At 35.0% G+C, this 24,565-nt stretch overlaps 3 protein-coding genes across 4 annotated transcripts; all 3 read left to right on the top strand.

The window, feature by feature from the left end:
* The first annotated feature begins 5,021 nt into the window (after positions 1-5,021).
* Positions 5,022-8,334, top strand: LOC139891015 (uncharacterized). Of its 2 annotated transcripts, XM_071873945.1 has the most exons (5): positions 5,022-5,178; positions 5,263-5,335; positions 6,152-6,344; positions 7,880-8,028; positions 8,122-8,334. In XM_071873945.1, exons 2-4 carry the CDS (start codon positions 5,282-5,284, stop codon positions 8,008-8,010), a joined length of 378 nt encoding a protein of 125 aa, XP_071730046.1. In that variant the 5' UTR covers positions 5,022-5,178; positions 5,263-5,281; the 3' UTR covers positions 8,011-8,028; positions 8,122-8,334. The 2 variants fall into 2 exon arrangements, with proteins under 2 accessions (XP_071730046.1, XP_071730045.1); XM_071873944.1 differs by having other exon boundaries at positions 7,880-8,334.
* A 5,385-nt stretch (positions 8,335-13,719) lies between these two features.
* Positions 13,720-16,315, top strand: LOC139891014 (probable serine/threonine-protein kinase WNK11). The gene is made up of 3 exons (XM_071873943.1): positions 13,720-13,832; positions 14,748-15,305; positions 15,601-16,315. The coding sequence occupies exons 2-3, from the start codon at positions 14,760-14,762 to the stop codon at positions 15,985-15,987; spliced, it is 933 nt and encodes a 310-aa protein (XP_071730044.1). The 5' UTR covers positions 13,720-13,832; positions 14,748-14,759; the 3' UTR covers positions 15,988-16,315.
* A 1,951-nt stretch (positions 16,316-18,266) lies between these two features.
* On the top strand, positions 18,267-21,289 carry LOC139891013 (uncharacterized). The gene is made up of 5 exons (XM_071873942.1): positions 18,267-18,501; positions 18,616-18,725; positions 18,888-19,112; positions 19,187-20,408; positions 20,949-21,289. The coding sequence occupies exons 3-5, from the start codon at positions 18,891-18,893 to the stop codon at positions 20,960-20,962; spliced, it is 1,458 nt and encodes a 485-aa protein (XP_071730043.1). The 5' UTR covers positions 18,267-18,501; positions 18,616-18,725; positions 18,888-18,890; the 3' UTR covers positions 20,963-21,289.
* Positions 21,290-24,565: the final 3,276 nt, after the last annotated feature.

Raw genomic sequence — 24,565 nt, 5'->3', positions numbered from 1 at the left:
GTTTTAAGAGTGTTTAGGTCCAAAGACCCTTGACGCATGTTCCTTAACTCGTTGCGCAATTTGGAAAGATCCGCTTGCGTACGATATTCAAGGAAAAACTCCTTCTTGAAATCCGCCCAAGATAACCCCACAAAAGCCGCATCACCCACCATATCAATCTTGCCATCGAGCCAATCTTTAGCATGGCCCCTTAACAAACTAGTAGCAAGCCTTGTTTTCTTTTTGGGAGGGCACTCGGTCGTGCGAAAACAACCTTCAACATCGGAAATCCAAGCCGCACTCTTCATGGGGTCGGGATCCCCGTGAAAGTGAGGAGGCTTAGTCGCCAAGAAGTTCTTATAGCTAAACTCCAATTCGCCCACATTTTGAGGTCTAGGAAACCTCCTTTCAACTTCCTCCTTGACGGCATTGGTCATTCGTTCTTGAATCATATCGACAATTTGTTCCGAAACCGACTCTTCGAATATTTGTTTAACCCTTCGTGAGAAAACCGAAACATAGTTTTCTAAAGCGGTCTCAATTTTGGTAGTCATCTCATCTTCCTCCACATGAGAGGGACCACCATTGCCATTCGTAATCGTTCTGTTTCTCGTCTTCATTCTAAAGATTAAAAATGGATTAGACATCACCAACAATTTAATACACATATATACCTATGCATATGACCGCACACACACCACATCTAGCTCGATACTTGTCGCACATCCTTGCTTGACTTGACTTGCAACCGTAATAGTGGTCGCGACTCACTATTACGCTCACATGCCGTGCCATGCTCAGACGTATCACAACCATCTTGCTCGATGTTCAAAACAACAACACATGATTAGTAACATCATAACATAGCATAGTTGTCCACTTATGCATCAAAGAACTAATCAAACCCCGCACTGACCCGTAGTTCTACAAGTCCCGCATATAATTCAATAACATAAAAGTCTAAGTCTAGGCGCCTATCTCAAGTCACCTAAATCCCTTAGACCATGCTCCGATACCACTTGTAACAACCCAACCCGTCATCTCCCGTTTCGACTATGCCGATGCAACGATAATAACCCCGCCCCCATCGCTACCCGAGAAGAAACCTTGAAACCGATCCAAGATCACGACCAAGTTAAACCCTCTTTGTAACAACCCAACCCGTAATCCTTACGATAAATATATTTTTTTTATACAACACAATTACACGCAATTAAATATGTAACCCATTTCACGAGTTCTATTTAAAACGCACAACAATTAATTGTTTACAATAGGCACGAGGGCCACGAATAAAGTTTAATACAAGTTTGACCCATTACAAATGATAGTTTATAAACCAAACGATGTTCCGAGCATGGTTTGGGACTAAACTACCCAAAACTATGCCAACTTCCAAAAGCTCCAACATAACAACAACAAGGGACACCTAGTGCCCAACGACCCCCTTGCCCTTGTCCGCGCCTGCATCTAAAAAGATAAACAACGAGAGGGGTAAGCAAAGCTTAGTGAGTAGAATAAATATATACATGCATATAAGACTTACCACACGGATCCACGATATCATATAACGCACACAATCACATAACATCTCGATAAACAAGCTAGTATCATCAAATCGTACAACTAGCAACATTAATAGCATAGTAATCATAGCATTAATTAAAATGTTAACGTTAACAACTATAACCCATGGTTAACACAATTCTTCGCAAGGGAATGACTTCGCGAAACAAGTCATCGATGTTCATAACAACTGTTAGCTCCCAAACACGGCTATGGTATACTAACCCCCGAGGTGTTCCAAAAACGGCTATGGCATCACCCCCAAGTGTTTCCAAAAATGGCTATGGCATCACTTGATCAACATGTGAGTAAAACACGGCTATTACTCACAATCATGTACACAAACACGGCTATGTGCACAATAACACGGATAATAACGTGGGAGTAAAACACGGCTATTACTCGTCACTATGTGCACAAACACGGCTATGTGCATAAATATAAAACGTGGACAAAACGGCTATGTCTCACAACTATGGTCACAAAACGGCTATGTGATACCATTAATACGGCACGTAAATCATATACATACATATATAGATTTTTCACTCACCTCAAGTCCCTTGTGAAAGCTAACCGAGCTTGCAACCCTTCAATGTAACGTACCTATTACATTATGCATTTATTAACATACAATCTAGTTGAATTAAATGCCAACCACTAACCCTTGAGCATTTATTGACCCGTTTGCATTAAATGACTCAACTACACCAAAACCGCCCATTAATGGCCATGCCTCGTCATAAATTACTAAAAGCTAGTGATTAGGGTTTAATAACATCAACTAACATAAACTTGGTGCATTTCATAACCATTTCACCCGATTAGGCCAACTAGTGCTCTTTTGACTCTTTGACTCACAAATCAAGTCAAACTTACACAATAACAACTCTTTCATCCTTTTAAAAGTGCATTATTGACTAACAACATCATTTAGCACTTACAACCTCAAATCACAAGACCAAACCCTAGATAATAGTTATTTAGGGTTTCCTTTCAACAATCCAACCCAAAAACCCACCCATTTATCCCTCAAATGGGTCACACTAGTTCCATATGAACCAACCCTAGCTTAAACTAATTAAAACTCAAAACTTAGAGTTGAGACTTACCAAAACTATCCTCTTGTAGCTAATAACAAGGAGAGCAACTTTAATTCTTGCTTCTAAGACTGATTCACAAAACTTCACCTTCAAATATAGAGTTTAATCTAAGTGGGTTTTAGGATTTGAGAGGAAAATGTGAAAGAAAATGGAAAAGAAATAAGAAAAATAAGATAAGTGGTTGATATTAAAGGCTCCAACCAGATCTACACGTAAAAAGACCAAATTGCCCCTAAACCCTATTTAATTTGAATAGAATTCGGAGTCAGAATTGCAGAGGTGTCGCGGCGCGGCTCCTTTGTCGCGGCGCGACATAACGAAGGAAAAATGACCCTTCTTAACTCAAGTTCTGATCTGGATTTGCTTTGTTTGTCGCGTCGCGGCCCCATTCCTCGCGGCGCGGAATTGGCCTGTTCCTGGTCACTTTGACAACAAATCATAAAACGAAGGTTCATACAACTAGCACACCTCGTTCACTATTCCTATGCACGTCTAAGCTTCGCCCTTAAGTCTCACACGACTCAACACCATCGCGACACATACATAAACACGTACACGCACGCATTATATTATATTATATTATATTATATTATATTATACTTATATACTAAACCTCCTCCCATTTTTGGTCGTTTCAGTTTTAACGAGTTGTCGTTTTGAGTTTGCGCTCACACTACAAATGGCCCTCCAACTTTCGCACAAATTACACAACAACCCCTCAACTTTACACTTTTTCAGGGGTAAAAAACGTAAATTTATAATTTAATTAAAATAAAAAAACCTTACTCCACCCGAATTTATAACGGGCCCTATCTTCTCGCTCGGTGCGAGTTAAATTTTTCCGAGGCCACCGTTCAACTCGAAAAAATCTCACGAACCCAACGGGACTAACTATATGCAAAACGGACATCGTTAAAAAAACACTAAATAACGGGCCCTATATTAACGCTCGGTGCGAGTTAAATTTTTCCGAGACCACCGTTCAACTCGAAATAATTTTACGAACACAACGCGACTAACTATACGCGAAACGGACATCGTTAGAAAAAATAAATATTTCGGGTTATATTACATACATATATATACATATACAACACGACTAACTATAAGCGAAACGGACATCGTATATCCAAATTGGACCGCGCGTCGAATACAACCGCAGCAACGCGCGGTCGGATTTTTTCTAGTTCAAATATATATATATATATATATATATATATATATATATATATATATATATATATACACACACACACACACACACACACACATATACACTTATACGACAACTAAAACCGTAGCTCATTTAATCACATAACGAACAAGTTTTAAGCGTGCTAATAATTAAGGTTGTACCTTTAAACACGCACGGGAAAACGGGGTGTTACACTCTTCCCCTTTACCCTCAAATGATATGAGAAAGGTGCCATGGGTGGATACTTCATGGCAGATATGAAATTGTATTTTTACTCAAAAATATTCATATTTTATCAAAAACAATTGCTACACTTTTGATTTTTTTTTTCACCCACACCAGTAAAAAAAATTCTGTTTCAGTCACTTTTCCGATATATAATTACTAATATAACTAATAGACAAAATTTATCTTATTAGTTATGAATAGTACTATTTAGTATTTTATTTTTCACACACCCAACTCCCTAACTTTATTAAAATACAAATCGAACCCCCCATTTTATACCTATATTCTAAAATATTATTTATCCCATCACTAACACTAAAAATATTGAATAATAACACTCACCACGCTACTACTGTGCTCCTTTTTTTTGTTGTCTCAAACGATAAAAAAGCAACTTTCATAAAAGGAACAACCCTTCAATGCTACCAAAAGAAGCAACTTTCACAAAGGAACAACCCTTCAATGTTAGATGCCATTTTTTTTATATATAAAATAGATCAACATTTTTTTTTTAACTCGCATTCAAAACGGAGCACCCGACAAGAAGCAAGTGCTCCACAACTAGTTTAAAAAAATGGAGTAGTTATATAATAGAGGATGATTCTAACACACCCTTTTTTGATCATCACACACCTATTTCAACCTTTTACTCTTCTAATAATACTCAATTTCTTTAAATTGATGTGTGAGGATCAAAAAGTGTGTGTAAAAATCACCCCCTTATATAATACTCGCATTAAAATATTAAAATATTAAATGTGTAAAGAGAATAAATAGTTAAAAAAAATAATTTAAAGGCACAACATGGAAAATATAATGGCAAAAGCATGCTAGGTAGGGCCCACGTGTCAAAACGCTGACAAACAAAAGAGACTTTGGGTCACATAGATACAAGCTTTGCTTTTGCTTGGGTACAAACTACAAAAAACCTTACTTTCTTAACCCCCCCCTGCTATTCTTTCTCTCTCACACAAAATACACACTCCATAAACAAAAGCAAAAAAAAAAAAAAAAAAAAAAAAAAAAGGGCATTTTGACGTTCTATTTCAGTATCTTATGAGTTGAATCAATCAAATATACCTAATTCGATTCATCACCTTTTGATCCGTAATTCTATTCCATTCGATTCTTTTGTTTCTTTCTTCTTCAATTTTTGATTTCATTTAAAAAAATTAGGATCTTTTTTTCTAGGTTTTGTTGATTTCGTGAGATGAGCAAAGAACGGCCACCAGAGCCGCTTGATTTCTTCATTTGGACCGTTGAGGTATATATTTGATTTATCATTTGTCTCAATTACATCTGTTTTGATTCAATTGTGTTCTATAAATAGTAATCAGTGATGTGTAATTGGGCGTTTTGTTACTGAATATGTAAAAAAAAAAAAATCCTTATCGTAAGTTTGGTAATTTATAGATGCATAGATAGCTACATATGTTTGGACGGAGTAATTTTTTAGTTTTGCTCATAATTATAATCATTTTGTGCCAATTCGTCAATCAAACTTTAATTAAGTTTATATATAATTACATATAATGATAATGATTATATGGTAGTGTCTATTAGCTAACCAGTGATCAGAAACTCATAAGGTTAGAGCACGAGTTGTCCGTGTCCATTTTTCAATATCCATTTCAAGGTCTTAAATTAAATGGACCTCGAAATGACATGGGAGTGACATGGGTGGATGTGTCCACAATGTCCATTTCAGTGTCCACTTTGGTCTTCATTTGTATTGAATACTAGCCGCCGCTGGAGTCAAAACTTAAAACACAAACAAAAAACGGTCATATTTTCCACCGTCGATGGCTCGACTTCGAGGACCGATGGCGAGATCGACACCTGTCGGGTGTCGAACCGAAGGTCAATCCCGGCGTCGGTGAGTGGTGAGGGCGAAAACGACGGAAGACACCGTGTGCTCTTACATATCATTTATGGTGATGGACCATTGAACTGTAAAGAACATGTGTGTACAGGGTCTTTTATTAATATTTTTTTTCTATTTAAAAGAAGTATTATTCTGCGTCGATGAAAAGAGATTGTTGGGTGGTTGACATGGTGTGGTCAAAATTTGTAATTGCAGGATGTTGGGCTATGGTTGGAGGAGATAAATTTGGGCGGGTACCGCCAAACATTCAAAGAAAATGGTGTTAATGGAGAATATCTTGAAGGTATGTCAATGTTTACAACCGAACAGATTCTTCGGTTTATTCGACGTTGTCACATGAAGTGGGGTGACTTCATAACGCTTTGCAAGGAACTTAGAAGGATAAAAGGTTATCTCTTTTAAACTTTGTAACTTGCAATAGCTCTTATTTGTTATCATATATTAATACTTAGATACTGTGAATGGTGGATGCAGCTTGTATACCACAACTATAACTTGGTTACCGTATACAGTAAAAAGTTACATCATGTGTGCTTTTAAGAAAAATCTTTAAACGTGAGGAAACATTGCAACTAACTGAAACTTTAGCATTTTGAGTATTAGGATTAACTTCTGTTATTTAGAGATAAAGTTGTATTTAACTTGAGAAGTGACAGTTGAGAAATATTTTTTGGTTATTCTATGGTAGTATGATGTTAATGGGATAATTACTAGCTATATGATCTCGATTTACTGCTTAGAATAAATATTTGCTTGTAGATGCATCTTCAGTACACTAATTTAATTAACATGTACCATCACTTGATCGATCAATGAGTTCTTGGGACGATTACTTTGACTATACGTCAGATAGTACTCCTGTACATAGATTGATCTCTTATTATAATTTATGCATTATTAAGCTATAATCTTTGTACTAAACCATATACAGAACCTGGTACTCGCTAGCTTTAGGAACATATCACATCTTCAATCATTGTGGAACGACAGTTGGGTCAAAACTCAAAATAGTCTACAAGGACATAATGTCCAGCTAAGCTTTTTTGTATGTGCAAGATTGAGCACTAGTATATAATTATATTGGTGTTTCGTACACCTTTACTTTATTCATTAGCAAATTATATTTTGTATGGTACTATTTGACCCGTTAAGATAGTAGCTAATGCGTCAATTCTCATGACCCATTTTGTCACACTATGAGATGTAATTCCAGCTTTGCAGCAACAAATAATTGGAAAAATGATGGCATATAGGTTTCCTTAAGAGATTTCTATTTAGATTTAAGATTTTTTCTTAATCTTATGCTGTCAAGTCTTGATAAAAAGATCACGTCATTGAAATGTTTCACATGGGTCTGGAAACTACAACCCGACGTATTAGTTCTGAGTCAGTTGGGGTGAAGTTTCAGATTCTCTGGTTAATTCGGGCTATGGCCATGCTCTACTTAACGAGTCCAACAGGTCATCAAAATGGTTTCTGTTTAAGTGAGAATGGGTTTGTCAATAGGTTGTTAAGACCCAAAGTTCTTTTGACAGACCTGCTCGATCTGATTCCCTAAAATGATGGCAACTGTTTTGACCTAATACCCAACTCGAGCTAAATCTCTCGTTTCGTTACTTCTGGTAATTGTTACTTATATGTCAATCGCAAATGGGATGGTTAAACGCTGGAATTTAAATGGGACAGGTGGTATTATCTATGGAGTAATATGGATAATTTGGATTGCTATTATCTTTAGAGAAGTATTTAGGTTGTCAATTTAGCTTCATCATTTTGCACGTTGCAGATACTATTATAGTATTAGTATCTGATATGAACAAGATTCAGATTTAAAACGAATTAAGCCTTATGTTGACATTTTATTAACACAAAATAAATGTAGTTCTACAATTCAATTAAAGATTTGCGTTTGTCTTGCACCAGTGGCTTGCTTAAAGGGGGAGCAGAAAGTACGTCGACCATGGTGGGCCCCATCGTGCTTATCAATAGTCTTTGTGAGGGTGGCAAAGCGTAACAGGCAATCGCGAGTTGTTTCAATGAAGCTAGAACCATGACTGAACATGGGGAAGGATGTATGATGCATCTTTAATCCTACCTGATATGTGTTTTGTATGGTTACCAGATGTTTCATACATCTAATGTCCTTTTGTTTCATTTTATTTTAGAATCGAACTGGCAAAGAGTACCTTTTCTGATGCTTCTTGAAATTCGAGTGCGGTTGTTCATGGAGGATGCGCAAAAAGCCGTGTTATATTGTATCTTATGTGTCACTTTTTATTTAGTTGTTTTTTGTGTAAAGTTTGTGGAAGATTTATAGCATAATACAGAGATGAAAATTGTATTGTATTTTAATTTGTGTAGATATATGTTTAGCTCTATACTCAAGGGCATGTTTTTGTGTCAATTTTCTTCACCCTCTCATTCTGAACCTGATGACGGTTTTTAACTGATTTAGTGGCATAAATGTGTCGTGGAAAATTCGGTTGGTATGATATGCACAAACCAACCTGGGCTGATGTGGTATGGTAATTACTGAAGCTGTAGTTAGTGGTTTGGTGTTTGTTGTGTACAGGGGTATCAAATTGGCGTTAGCAAATCGATTAGAAACGAAATAGACACTAAAAAAATGATGTTAATTAAAAGATGTGGATGAATGGATGATTGATTGTGAAATTACGGGAAAGATTTATATTTCTGGTTGGCACTGTCAACATCAATGCGATTTGGGAAGCTCGTCGGGGGTTTTCCGATCTTCGATGGTATTGTCAAAATCATCGCGAATTGGGTTTCTTCTTAACACGTGTGTGGGTAACAAATGAGAGCATGCGATGTCGATATTGCTGTTAAAAAAAATAATATCCTAAAAAGATGATCATGTATTACGATAGTATTACACGCTATGTTCATCCAATATATATACGTCATTAAATATTTTGATTTTATTGAATCCAATAAAAAGGCAAGTTGACAACTAAAAATTTGTGTACTTATTATCGAATTGATTCCAGATTGAAATTTATCGATAGGGGTATGTTTTTTAAACGAACAAAAATGATAATCATAATCATCATAACCATAAGCTAAATAATAACCAATAATATTAATGAGCAAGCCAAAAGTGACTTAAATGTAATAGGTTGATTGTTAGGTTATTTATGAGAATTGTCTTAAATACTTCGAGTGCAAATCTTGTTTGATGTGAAAACAGTCGAGGGTGGTTCAAGAACTTGAATTTTGTTTAATTACCAATGAGTAATCTTGAGAATACCAGTCTAGTGCTAAAAAGGGCGGATAGCAATCCGGCTAAATGCATTACTTTCTTTTCGAGTTTGATTGGTTTTCGTTACACTTGGCATTTCCATTTAATTACTCGTGAGATGACCATTTTAGTCATATAGATGTCATGACACCCTTATTTTCTTTTCTCATTAGTAGTAGATTTGAGAATATTAATGAGTATGAGGTGCTATGATTTTTTATTTTGTCTGTGTATGAACTAGTAGCTAGTAGGGATGGCAATGGATCGGATATGAATCGGGTGGTTCCGTATCCGTATCCATATACATATCCATTTAGTTTTTGTTCATCCATAACCATATTCATTTAATTTCAGTTCATCCATTCATATCCATATCCACTGGATTAAGCGGGTTAATGGATATCCGTTGGATATTCAAAAACTGTTATAATATTTCCGAATATCTACAAAAACGTGTACTTTTTGTCGAAAATAGAACACAATTTGTTGAATTTACCATCAAACATAGATTATGACAAATTAAATGTGTAATTTGTATGTTTATCTTGTTCGATATAGGTGTTTTATTATAAAATATCATAGTTAATTTATTATATGGTTGCAAGCAAAATGTATGTGTAACAGCAAATGCATTTTTAATAGTAGACGTGTATACATATATCTATATTTATGTATTAATATATGTATTTCGAGTTTTAATGGATATATCCATGGATGATACTTTTTCATCCATATCCATATCCATATCCATTTAGGTTCATCCATATCCGTATCCATATCCATTTAGGTTCATCCATATCCATTAAAATCGGGTGGATCGGGTGGATATCCACTGGATCGGGCGACCATTGCCATCCCTAGTAGCTAGGTTTGATTTTGTTATTTTACTTTTTTTTAGCGTAAAAATTAGAAAATCTATATAAACAAGTAGTTCCTAAAAAAAATGAAACTCCTAACATACAAACTATCCAAACTACCGAGCTAAATAAAGACGTACAAACTAAACGAATGCTCACGACACAAGACAACAACCGACAAGTGAGAACAAAAAGAACCACCAACACTACGAAAACATCACAAACTAAGCTAAACCAAAAACGAATCAAAAGAGGGTGACCAATCTTAACAAACGAGCGAATGATTAGAGACCATCTACATCGAGAAAAGCAAACCAAATGAAACCGTTGAATCTGAGCTTATACTTCTTTGATGAACTCGCCGAATTGCTCCCCTTCGGCGCCTTGTACCGGTATTCCTTCCTTTAATTTTTACATATAAACGTGGTCTAAAGAGGGTCATTAGAGTTGACAAGGATAACCTTCACCGGTTAGCCTTCCATGCTCTTCATCGTTTCATCAAATGCCGCAAACGCCTTTCGGATATTTATTATCGCTGCATCGGCATAGTCGAAACGGGAGATGATCGCAACGGGTGATTTAGTCTCCCTCGGGTGATCCCAATCGCTGTTCAAAAAAAAAAAAAAAAACATTATTTTAGATGAGTCTCAATTATGGAGAATAAAACTATATGTTCAATAAGTTATTGGTGTTAGTGTGATCCGAGAATTTAAGATCAGTTATGGGTAAGTCTGTGAACCGTAACGACACAAAAACTTAAAAGCGTTCTAAAGGATCATAGAATTACATACTATGGCGTATATGGTGAAATATCCTTGAAATAAGCCACAAAAATAAGCCACAAAAGACAATATACTTCAAACCAATTACTTGTATTTTTTTGACCTCATATATTATTTCATTGTCGTGACGTCAGGTGTCTTATTAATACCCTATTTATTCCACTCAAAGTGTTCATTTTAATTGAACATAAAAAAATTTAAATTTTTCATAAACTTTTGTTTTCAAATAAAATCTCACTTTTAACCGATATAATCTATAATTTATGGATACTAACCATCTCCCTTTTTTCAAAATATTTTATAACAACTCACTCATGATTTTTTTGTTGCCAAAAGAAGCTTGCAGATTGCAAGAACCAACTTGCTGGTTTATGAAGTTATTTGCAAATGGCAAATGTGCGGACACACAAAGTCAATTCACGTTCACAAAACGCAAGCAGTCTTGCGAATTGGAATCCGATTCATAGGCAATTAAGATATTTAGATTAAAATTTATGAGATTTTGTAAAAAATTTCGGATAACATTTCAACGTTAAATAAAAGGGTCAAAAATCGTAATTATTCATCACAAAAAACTTCTCTTTTTAACTCATTTTCACATTTGTTAACTTGCACCAGTACTTTTCAATAGTTTTTCAAGGGAATATTGTATAATGTCATCCATCTTGCATTCTGACTAGAGATGTCAATGGATCGGGTGAGCCTATATCCATATCCATATCCATATCCATATCCATTTAATTTTTAAAATCCATATCCATATCCATATCCTTTAAATATATTTCATCCATCCATATCCATATCCGCTGAATGAAGCGGATAAATGGATATCCGATGGATATTAAGTTATTCTAAGAATTTTCCTATCATGAAATGAAATCTTCAAAGTATTTCCAACAAAGATATATAATATATGTAAGACATACAAATTTAATGCTATTTCACATAGTTGTGTCTCCACAATCTATATATTCGATGACATTTTAATAGTTTATAGTAGGCATGACAATGGATCGGATATGAATCGGGTGACGCCATATCCACATCCATATCCATTTACATTCAGTTCATCCATCCATATCCATATCCAGTGGATTAAGCGGGTTAATGGATATTCATTGGATATTTAAGAAATGTTATAGTATTTTATGAAAACAAAAACGTAATATAACAAAAATAAACTTTACATAGCATAAATTAAAATCTTTCTACCAAAATGTATAATTTTTGTCGAATCTTCAATAGAATTTGTTAAATTTACCATCAAACATTGATTATGACGAATTATATGTCTAATATTTATGTTTTTTAAGTTAGATTTACATGTTTTGTTGTGATTCCTCATAATGAATCATTATATGGTTGCAAACAAAATATATATGTAATGATAAATACATTTGTAATAGTTATGGTATATGCATATATCTATATTTTTGTATTTGTATATGTATTTCGGGTGTAAATGGATATATCCATGGATGAAATATTTCATCCAAATCCATATCCATATCCATTTAGGTTTATCCATATCCGTATCCATATTCATTTAAGATCATCCATATCCGCTTTAAACGGATCGGATCGGGTGGATATCCATCGGATCGGATGATCATTGCCATCTCTAGTTTATAGTGTACATATATAAGGATATGTAAATGTAATGCATATATTTAAGTAAATATGTATATATTTATATGTATATATGTATTTCGGGTGGTAAATGAATATATCTATGGATGACAAATTGTCATCCATACCCGATCCACTAGTTTTTTCACATCATCCATATCCATATCCATATCCATTTATCATCTATTTAGATCATCCATATCCATTTAAATGAATCGGATCGGATGGATATCCGATGGATCGGACATCCATTGTCATCCCTGATTCTGACACAGAAGGATTGAAAGCTACCATTGCAAGTTAACAAATCTAGAAAATGAGTTTAATATTGGATTTATTTAAGAAAATTGGAGATTTTTGAACATTCTAATTATTGGATTGAAGTTTTATTCGAAAAAATCTACCAAATCTTGGGAAATCAAGTCGTAAGAGTCTGTTTGCGATTTGCAAACTACAAATTATAAGAGCATGTTTGCAGTTTGAGAATCACGAAATGACTTTGTGTGTCTGCACATTTGCTATCCGCAAACAACTTCACGTATCGCAAGCTGACTATTGTGATTTGGGAGGATCTTTTGGATATAAAAAATTGAATGAATTATATAATCCACTTTGAAACGAGAGAGTTGGAATTAATATTCCTATCCAATAATTAATTAGATGTTAGGAAATCAAAAATATTTGCAATGCCAAACCAATATGAAATTAACATGTTATCATCTAACTATTGGTTGAGTGATAAAAAGCATCAGTTGGTTGTGGGCCCGTATCGTTGAGTGCATGTTCAAATCTCGAGGGGTAGTTTTCTCTAAGGTTGTGCCTCTGGTATCCTTTACTCTCTGCGGGCTAAACAGTTAATCTAAAGCATTTCGGGTACGCTTTGCGTGATGAATGCGAATAGTTTCTTCCTAACGAGCGCGTATGTGACAAATGAGAGAATTCGATGCCAAAATTGTCGTTCTAAACGAATATGAAATTAACATGTTTCTTTCCTAACACAAAATGGGTCAAAAGTCAAAGAGCACGCGCTATTTGATTAGTACTGTATTTAAATTTAAAACTTAATAGAAAACAAAGGTCATTATCCTAAAATAACATAACATTACAGTAATTAAAAGGATTATAATTATAATTATTATAATTATAATTATAATCATATTTAAAATATAATATTAATTACTGTAATATTTAATATTAAATAGATATCTTCAAGTACGGAGAGTCCTCGTCGTATTACACTTTCTTATTTTATACCCATTTAAAAATTAATTTATTAATTTTATATAGTTATTCCCTTTCGTCTCTCGCTGCGAATCCAAATATCTGTCGCCAGTTTACTAATCTTTCAGGTATCGATCACTAGCAATCATCAATCAAATTATATTTAATTTTTCAATTTTTCTATCTCGATTGTCATTTAGCATAAGAACAGCTATGCATTCAATTAATATTGCTGAATCGTAACCCTAGTTTAAATCGCGCCAAGTGTTTTTTCTGTTTTGCTTCAATTTTAATTTGTTTTAGCATGTGAATGCGATGATTTCTATTAGATTTTGTTGATAATTCCTAATTGTTGATTTTTTACATTAGGCATAGTAATATGTTAAAATCTGTTGAAATACAGAAGCTAGGTTACATAATTCCAGATTTTGGCTACTGTGTAGTGCATTACAGAAATTGTTTCTATTCTGATCACACACATATATTTATATATTCATAAATTTGTACTTATCTTTGTATATGTATATATGGGGACTACATATATGCATGTGTATCTAAGAATGCATGTTTGTGTATGTATGTGTATGTGTATGTATGTGTGTGTGTGTGTGTGTGTGTGTGTGTGTTGGAAATTTCGTTTTCGTGGTTTAGATATAGAGGAAAATCAGTTTCTAACTGGAACCTTTGGCTTATGAGCCCGTTGTAATTCCTCCTCTAGCTTCTTGTTACGGAGTTTCGGTTTAACGATATGCGGCTGCTCTACAAAAACGTGTTTGCGTGTGTGTATGTGTGCGCGCGCGTTTTTTTTTGGGTGTATATATGCTTGTAAACCTAGAGATGTATGCATATGTGTGTACTTTATATCTATATGTTTCCATGTGAGTATACTGAATACTAAATTATTCTATGTTTGTATCTTTCCGATTATACGAATGTATATCATATTTTGATTCACAGTTTAATCACTGTTTCTAGCTTGTTTATTGTGAGCTGTGTGATATGTATGTAGCTGAACTGTGTTTTTTTTTCCCTTTTGTGCTTAGGTAAATCTGGTAATGATTTTGGATAATACCGACATTACCGAAGAAGTATATAGGATGCAATTAGGAAGTCCTGATCAATCGGATCAAGACAGGGAACCATTTGTGGAGGTCGACCCATCTGGAAGATTTGGTCGGTACAGTGACCTGCTCGGTTGTGGTGCAGTCAAAAAGGTCTACAGAGGTTTCGATCAACAAGAAGGTAAGGACGTTGCTTGGAATCAAGTGAAGTTAGGCAATTTCAGTGGTGATCCATCTGTTACCAAACGGTTGTTTTCAGAAGTGAAACTGTTAAAGACTTTGAATAACGAAAACCTAATCGTTCTGTATGGTTTCTGGAGGGATGTTGAGCATAACACCTTGAACTTCATTACTGAAGCGTGTGCATCAGGAAATTTGAGGGATTATAGGAAGAAACATAAGCGTGTGTCGGTCAAAGCCTTAAAGAAGTGGTCAAGACAGATTTTGAAAGGGTTGGAGTATTTACATACCCATGAGCCATGTGTCATTCATAGAGATCTTAATTGTAGCAACATCTTCATCAATGGGAATATTGGAAAGGTAAGTATCTAATTTGTTTTCAAGTTTCATACTTTTTATGTGTTTATATATATAGGAGCCTTTGAACAGTAGTAATCACTATGTTAAACTATGTTAGCCATTTGTATTTATGTATGCCTTTTTGTTTATTTTTTATAGCAATATATGCTATTGGTTACAAATGTAAAATGTGTAGACGATTTTGATATGGTTTTGTTGTGGTTAAAGTATGGTATGGGAGTGTTTATGAACAGTAACAGATTTGGTTGATATTGTGAATGCTAACTGCTGTTTAACGTTGAATCATAATGAACAGGTTAAGATTGGTGATTTGGGTCTAGCAGCAGTTGTGGGTAAGAGTCACGTTGCACACTCGTTGCTAGGGACACCAGAATACATGGCACCTGAACTGTACGAGGAGGATTATAATGAGTTGGTGGACATATACTCGTTTGGTATGTGCTTGTTAGAAATGGCTACAATGGAGATACCATACACCGAATGTGATGGTGTTGCTAAAATATACAAGAAAGTTACAAGTGGTGTGATGCCTCAAGCTTTCAACAAAGTAAACGAACCGGAACTAAAAGCGTTTATTGAGAGGTGTATTGGTAAGCCACGAGCAAGGCCTTCGGCTTCTGATCTTCTTAAGGACCCGTTTCTTCAGGATATTGAAGATGAGGAGACTGATGTTAGTGCTTAATTGATAAAGAGGTTTATACTTTTATCCCTTATGATCATATGCTGTTTTCTTTATTTGTCATGTATATAATGTTTTGTTTGTTGGCGGCGTAGATCGAAATGCATTGGTGGTTTTAGTACTTTCTTGAATGGTGATAGTTGTTTTGAATAAGGTTTGAGTCAATGTAATGGCGTTTGACGATTATGGCTTACGAGTTGTGGTTTTTTCTATGTTAACTTGTAAGAACCATTTGTTAATTATGGACCTGGGTTTAATGGTACCATTAGTTAGATTGTTATAATTATCAGGTTTAGTTAAATTTCAGAACATTATCATTTCAGCTAGCTGTTGTCTCTAAAAATGTCCAACTTTATTGTCTTCTCTAATTCAGGTCCAACTTTATTGTCTTCTCTAATTTGGGTCTCATAAAGATGACTCGAAATTATGAGTTTGATATTTTTTGTTTACAGATCTTTATAGCTACTGTAATATGCAACTTTTTTTAGGCTGTCTTCTCCTGATGTATCATTAATCATTGAGAGCAAAATATGCACATGTCGCATTCTTGGAAACTCAAGATTGCCTGTCTGTAAACTTTTGTACTTTTAAAAAAAAAACCTGTTCATTGTTCAATAGTAGTATATTATATTATTACTGTTATTATTGTTATATTATTATTATATCATAATATAATATATTAAAGCCCTAATTAAGTTTAAAGTAAATAATAATCCACTAGGAGCATATATAACAAAACAAAACCATACCAAAATCATCGAAGCATTGTGCACAACAACATAGATGGTTATTAACATATGGATCAAAAGATGTTTTATCAGAATAATACAAATGCCTGCCTAACAAGTTACTATGACCTATGAGTTCACAAAGCATCTGTTCCTTTGAGTCTCTTGTTGCATCATATAGACACTAAGACACGTGTTCATCTAATAATCTGTTTTCTCAACTAAATATTTTAAACAAATTATTATGGTTCGACCATTGTTAGGTGAGAAAAAAAAGATACACAAAGATGACACATTCTAAGTTTGGATTAGTATAATAATGTAGTTACAAATCGGAACATCTTGTTATACTTTTTTCTTGCAAATAACCAATAACGCTGAAGTTATATAGATGTACCACCCAAAAAACAGTATATAAAACACATTATCTAAAAGACAATGTAGATCATATACCGTAATTCAATTGACCCAACGATCGGTGAATGAAGTCTTTTCGGAATAGATTCTCAAACTTTTTTTTTTTTTTTTTAGACCAGCATGTTAGGGTCATTGATGTGGATTCACACTATGGAGAGTACCCATCACCTGATCATATCCTTTAACACTTGCCAGGAAAACCTATTCAACTCGAATCCGGACCACGTATTTCGAGAGAATTAAAATCCTGGATGAGAATCGAACCCGAATCACGATCTTCGATTCTTCCTTAGATTCGGGACACATATTCCAAGACCGGATACCACTCAGCTAACTGCTCGAATAACATGCTAGTCGGGCATATGAGGGGTTTGGCATGTCTCCGCCTAGGTTGATCGGGGCAGATGAGTATAGCAACTTTTATTCTCGTATTTATAATTTTGAAACTTTAAACTTCTGTTCATCCCTTCTAATAAAAATATCACTTGTGCATTGTCTCAGCGGTACCTCGATTATTCAGGTATTCGGTAAGGTTCGATCCTCGTAAGAGTTTTTCTAATGCGTTCCTCTCCCGACACGTGCTATCCCGACACGTGCTATGAATATGATCGAGTGAATGGTTTTCAAAAAACTCTCACTCCTAACTCGCTGTTAAAAAGATAATAACAAATGATAATAATCTATCATATGCCAGAATAACCTCACATACTTTTTATAGATTTTTATAATGTATAAAAAGGTTGATTTGCAATATACAAATTCTCGACCCAACACAAGTGGCTCATAAAGCCTTAACATCCGGTATTCAAAGGACATATTGTAAAATAATCCAATCCAAGGGACAAGCAATCACAACCGTCCATCAGAAATCATATGTCACCCATTCCCAACATGGGTACATGATCATACATACATACATACAATGCAATGCAGCATGTACATACATAGATGCAGCATGTACATACATAGGACTGATACATGTACCATAGATTTTCCCAATAAGTATATAAGGATCGAATTCAAGGACAAACATTGCTTCCTTCCAATTTATCAGATCAAACTCAAGACCCCAAAATTATTTCCCTTTTTTCCCCTTTTCCCCTCTTCCCCTCTTTCTCTCACACACACACACACACACACACACACACTACCGCATATATTCATTCATCATTTTCTTTAAATTATAAAAATTTGATCTTTTTTAGTATCCTCCATTTTTTACATACAACAACACAAGCCCACATCTAGATTTACATTTACATACATAATATTCTGAACGACTTATAAAAAATAATCAAAGGGGGCATGAACATGCCCTCACTTCTTATTGTTCATCCTCTCAGATCTTAAAGTTTAAAGATTTATCATCTGGGTATTTCTTCAATCGCTTCAATATCATGATTTTGGTATTGGGTATCTTTTAAAATTCGATAAAGTTGGTTTCTTGATCGATTGATTAAATTAATTTCCTGTAACTACTTTTCAGGAGGACCTCATTTACCTCAATTGTTGTTCGATCCGATGTTTGTTTAATTGAATCCGATTATACTCTTCTTTACATTAGGTGTGTTAATCTGATTATAACCTTAAACTAAGGTATATTGCTTTCAATCTATGCTATTTTGATCTGCATTTTCACTTTATTAACTTGGATAATTTAGATGAGCTCTAGAACCAATATTACTAAGTTTGGTAACAATTGTTTGGTTTGATGTATTGAAATTTAGATTGTTGATTGATTTAGTTTTTGCTGTACAGAAAATGCAGTCGGATCTTGGTAAGCTATTTGTTGGTGGGATATCATGGGATACAAATGAAGAACGTTTGCAAGAATACTTTAGTACTTTCGGTGAGGTTTTGGAAGCTGTGATTATGAAAGATCACACCACTGGACGTGCGCGTGGTTTCGGTTTTGTTGTTTTTGCCGATCCTGTCGTTGCAGACAGAGTTATCAAAGAGAAACATAACATTGATGGCAGAATGGTAACATTTTCAATCTTACAAATTCAAAATAAGTACTTTATCATCATCAAACTTATGATTAATAATTATGTTAGGTTGAGGCAAAAAAGGCTGTTCCTAGGGATGATCAGAGCACAATTAGTAGGAACAGTAGCATACAGGGTTCACCTGGTCCTAATCGAACGAGAAAGATATTTGTAGGAGGTTTAGCTTCCACTGTGACCGAAAATGATTTCAAACGGTACTTTGAACAATTTGGTACGATTACAGATGTTGTGGTTATGTATGATCATAATACACAAAGGCCAAGGGGATTTGGATTCATTACCTTTGATACAGAGGATGCAGTAGACCAAGTGCTTTTAAAAACTTTTCATGAACTAAATGGTAAAATGGTTGAAGTGAAACGAGCTGTTCCAAAAGAGCTTTCTCCAAGTCCTAACCGAACCATGCTTGGTGCTTATCCTTATGGTTTGGGTCGAACCGGAAACATTCTTAATGGGTACGGTCAGGGACCACCTTATTCTCCTGGTGCAGTTGGTGGTTATGGTGTTAGCCCTGGTAGGATGGCTGGTAGAAGTGGGTTCAGTCCGTTTGGTTCTGGTTATGGAATGGGGTTAAACTTTGAGCCTGGTATGACGAGCCCGAATTACAATAGGGGTATGAACTATGGACGGGGAATGAGCCCAAGCCCGAGCCCGAACCCGTATTTTGTTGGGAATTCAAATCGGTTTGCGGGTCCCATTGGTTATGATGTTGGGAATGGCGCGAATGTCGGGAATATTGGGAATGTCGGTAATGGTGGAAATGTATCTTTTTTCAGCTCAACACCAAGGAATTTATGGGGTAATAATGGGTTTAACTACGGGTCGAATTCGGGCGGGTCAAGTTCAATTGGAGGTGGAATATTTGGGAATACGGGCCTCAACTGGAGTTCTAACCCAATTGCAAATCAAGCTGGTAGGAACTCGACTAATCAAACTGGGAATCTTAATTATGGAGGTGATAATAATAGTTATGGGTTAGGAGGTGGCGGTGGGTATGGTAGAAATGCTGCTACTAGTGCAGTCCCGACATCATATGGTGGTGCTAATGGCGGCTATGACGGGCCTTTTTCTGACTTTTATGGCGGCGGCAGTGGCGGCTCGGTATACGGAGGTGACCCAACTTGGCGGTCGGCTAACAATGAGCAAGATGAATCTGGCTCATTTGGTGGGTATGGGTTAGGCGGTGGCGGTGATGATCCTGATGTCCAGACTAAGAACTCTCCTGGTTATGTTGGTGGTTACAGTGTTGCCAAACGACAAACAAACAGAGGTATCTTTACTTGTTTCGTCACGAATATTAGGTTTATTAATTAATAAAAAAGAAGAAAGGGTAAAAGGTAGAAGGTTTTTCCCTGTTCCGGCTACCCGGGAGGGCGAGTAATCCGACCTCATACTCTATGTACGCAGCCCAATAGTATTACTTCCCGGCTGTTTGCAACCCATCCCTAGCCACCACTAAATATTCGCCCTAGACAAGATTCGATCCTGAGACCTCTTGCAAGGAACTTGGGGCCCCAACTAGTTTATTAATTAATACTAGTTGAAAATATACATATATATGTTGAAAATCATCAAGAATCTGACTTGTTGAAATATACATACACAGTACAAATATACATATGTGTACTGTATCTTCTTAACTAGTTTAATGCATCATGCTTGTATATCAGTATGTCCATATATATTGGCGTAGACAAAAAAAAAAAAAAAAAACTGCTTCAAAAACGACGAAAGAATCTGACTTTATTATGAATCGTAATCTTTTTTTTTTTTTTTAAAATCACTAATTCGTCCCATTTGGTTTCTGCAGGAATTGTTGGCTAGTTGGAGTTCAAATTACTGTAGTAGATGAAGTTTCTCGTATCAGGTGACATGTGAATTTTAGTTGAGAAAACTTCGAAAAAGAAAACGTCGGTATTTCTCCAGGGATAAGTAGAGATAGAAGGCTTATAAGTGAGTTTTTATTTATTTACTACTAGTAAGTTTTTTTTTTGGATTGATTTTGAGTTGCATTTTTGGTCCTTTTGAGTGAGATGTAAAATCAGTTTGCGGATTATAGTCAGAATATGTATCATCTCTGCTGAGACAAGCGAGACGAAAGATGCATAAAAGGGATAGGTGATGATTTCCGTTATAAGGCTTAGGTATTCATAAACGTTTCCGTTTAAAAAAAAAAAAAAAAAAAAATTGCAAAAACTTGTAGCGCGACGTTTCTGTCTTTACTTTTAGATCTTGTTTTGGCTTTTATTTACCCCAGCATTTTTGTTGGTTAGGTTCACATTAATAAGTTAGCTGAACCATCTTGTTTCTTTGGTTTGGCATGAATGATTGGTTTCCGGGTCAAGGTTTTTTTTTCATATCTTTGGATGATGGTTGGACCACATATGTGTTTGATTCAGATGTATCTCTAGTTTCGACTTTATTTGAGCCTGCCTGCAGGTATACTCTAAGGGTGTGTTTGGTTTGTAGTAAGTAACTTCCATGGGTATAGGTTTACCGATGATTTGTAAAAACTAATCCTAGATATGTGGGTTTGAAGTTTGAACCCAATATGTAAACCCATTCCGCTTAACCAATCATCTTACATCGTTCGTTCGACCAAACACACCGCTATATCATTTTAGGAGTCATCCTAAAAATCTATCTCGTGAACTTCTTTAAAGTTCATACCTATACATATGGAGAAGTTAATAGTGCCTACCATTTAAAGGACTTGTTTTTGATCTTTATCTCAAGGTTTAATAAGAAACAACACAATATTACCAAATTTACAATTCCTATCATAGTCATTACGAACTCTTTCAGGGAAATTTGTGATAAATTATCCGTTAACTGGTAAATGGATAAGATTTTTCATATTCAGGTTAGGTTACTTGGGGAGAGAGCATATTTTTGTTTTAAAACAGTCTTGAAATTTTTAATTTTTTATTTTTGGCGTAAAAACATAATAACATAGATCAACAAGTAAACTGATACACATGATATTCACATCTAGCTAAAATGGTCTGGTGGTGTTGGTGGGTTATTTTACTGTGCATTGTATGCAATCGAAGTTTGGTAGTGATTACCCATTCAAAATCGCGATTGCATACCGAAGATACTTAAGAATTAACATTATCTAGCTTAGTCACATTCATGCATAGATTTAATTTAAAGGTAGCTAATTCAAACTAAAAGTTGCTTTGACTATAAAATAATACGAACAATTTGGATGAACCCATCATTATATGATCTTTATTAAACATTATTTCTTGTAGTTGTCATTCATGGTTAAAAAAGTTTGAATGCCTGTGGGTCGGGCCTTTTTTGACCCTTAATCACTACCAAACTTAAACCAGGTAATAAAAGTGAAGACATAGTTTATAAAAGCATTCTTACCTATAAATGGGAATAAATAATGTTAACATATTCATTTTGTCCCTAACTTTCTCAATTTTCTGCAATGGGGCAATCATCGTTGACATAAAAACAGGACCAATAATAACATAACCACAATATTCATTCATTCATTCATTCTGATATTTGTCTTTTCAAATCTTGTGTAAAAGCTGCATTATGAAATATCTTCAAGATTATGCTTGACATGACCTAGGAAGGGGACACAATAACATGATGATAGATGTCAATTTGGATTCTTTCTTTAAAATGTATATCAAATATCAATTTGGGTTGTGAGTTAGGTCAATTGACATTTGTTACATAAAGTGAAACGAGTCGAATGGGTCAATGTGTCAAAAGTTGTCCAAAATGTATATTTAACGTAGTAACCTCGTACATAGTTCTATTCAAAGACTCGTGTACTATTATCATATCTATATTGTATTTGTACTCATACCCTTCCGTCTCAATTTAATAGTCCAGTGTTGACTTTTTTTACTAGTTTGACTGTAAATAACTATTTTGGTGTTATATAATACTTGATAAAAGTTATACCAAATGAAAGCACACATAAAATTTATTTTTCATATAAATTTTATCATGTATTATATAACACAAAGAAGTTATTTAAAGTCAAAGTTAAGAATAAAAGTCAATCCAGGACTATTAAATTGAGACAAACAGAGTATCTATTTCAAAAGAAGAAAAGGGTGAATGTGGTTCACCCCAAACCAATTGGTCATGTTCTAATTTAAACTCAATTTGCCAAACCCGCCCATCTTAACATCTATCTAGCTCAGTCACATTCATGTATACAATCGAAGTTTGGTAGTGATTACCCATTCAAAATCGCGATTGCACACAGAAGATACTTAACATCTATCTAGCTCAGTCACATTCATGTATAGATTTTTAAGTCAAAGGCGATAGCTAATTCAAACCAAAAGTTGATTTGACTATAAAATAATACTAACAATTTGGAAGAACCCATCATTATATGATCTTTATTAAACATTATTTCTTGTAGTTGTCATTCTTGGTTAAAAAAGTTTGAATACCTGTGGGTCGGGCCTTTTTTTGACCCCTAATCATTAGTAAACTTAGAGAAGGTAGTAAAAGTGAAGACAGTTTATAAAAGCATTTCTACCTATAAGACCACTCCCAACTATGACGCACTTCCTCTCCAGAACACACCGCCACATCAGCGTCACATTAGATTTCTCTCTCCATTTATTTTTCGCTTCCTCCTCATCACACACCATTACCAACCATGACATACTTCTTCCCCATCACATAACCACAAAATTAATTAATTAATTAATGTAAAAGTTGTTAATGGTATTGGTACAAGTAAATAAAACACAAAAATAGGAGAGAGAAAAAATCACGTTCTCAAAATTTCCAGGGGAAGAAAGAAAGGAGGGCGGGGTGGTTGAGGGCGCTTGAGGAAGAGTGAGGGCGGGGTGATTGCCAATGGAGTCCTCGAGGGCGGAGTTGAGGAAGCTTGAGGACGGATACCGTTGGGAATGGTCTAAAATGGATTAAATTTTCTTAACATACTCATTTTGTCCCCAAATTTCTCAATTTCTGCAATGGGCCAATCATCCTTGACGTAAAAACAGGACCAAAAATAACATAACCATACTTAGCAATGTCAGGTTCTAATTTAAACTCAATTTGCTAAACCCGCCCATCTTACCACCTTTATGTGAAGGTTATAGACAAGGTGGCACAAAAGAGTGGACTGACACCTTTGACATAATGGTGACTCCTCAAAAGGGTCTTTATTGATTATACAAGCTCATGTCCTAAAACATATCCTTTGGGAACACAGAAACATTCATCATTCAGAACGTTTTCAACGTAAATCATGTTTGATCATTTCTGGCACATGCTAACACAACTTCCCAATCAAACTTGTGTTTCAGATCCTATTAGTATTTCTTTCTGATTAATAACCTCATTTCAACATATCCGTTTTCAACAATTTCTCAATCGAAACTTTTAATTTCAAATGACATACTGTTTAAAGGAAAAAACAACTTCATT

Source organism: Rutidosis leptorrhynchoides, chromosome 2, assembly GCF_046630445.1.
Source record: "Rutidosis leptorrhynchoides isolate AG116_Rl617_1_P2 chromosome 2, CSIRO_AGI_Rlap_v1, whole genome shotgun sequence".
Classification (NCBI taxonomy): Eukaryota; Viridiplantae; Streptophyta; class Magnoliopsida; order Asterales; family Asteraceae; genus Rutidosis; species Rutidosis leptorrhynchoides.
Note: the sequence above shows the minus strand (reverse complement) of the source record. Positions and strands in the feature narration are given on the sequence as shown.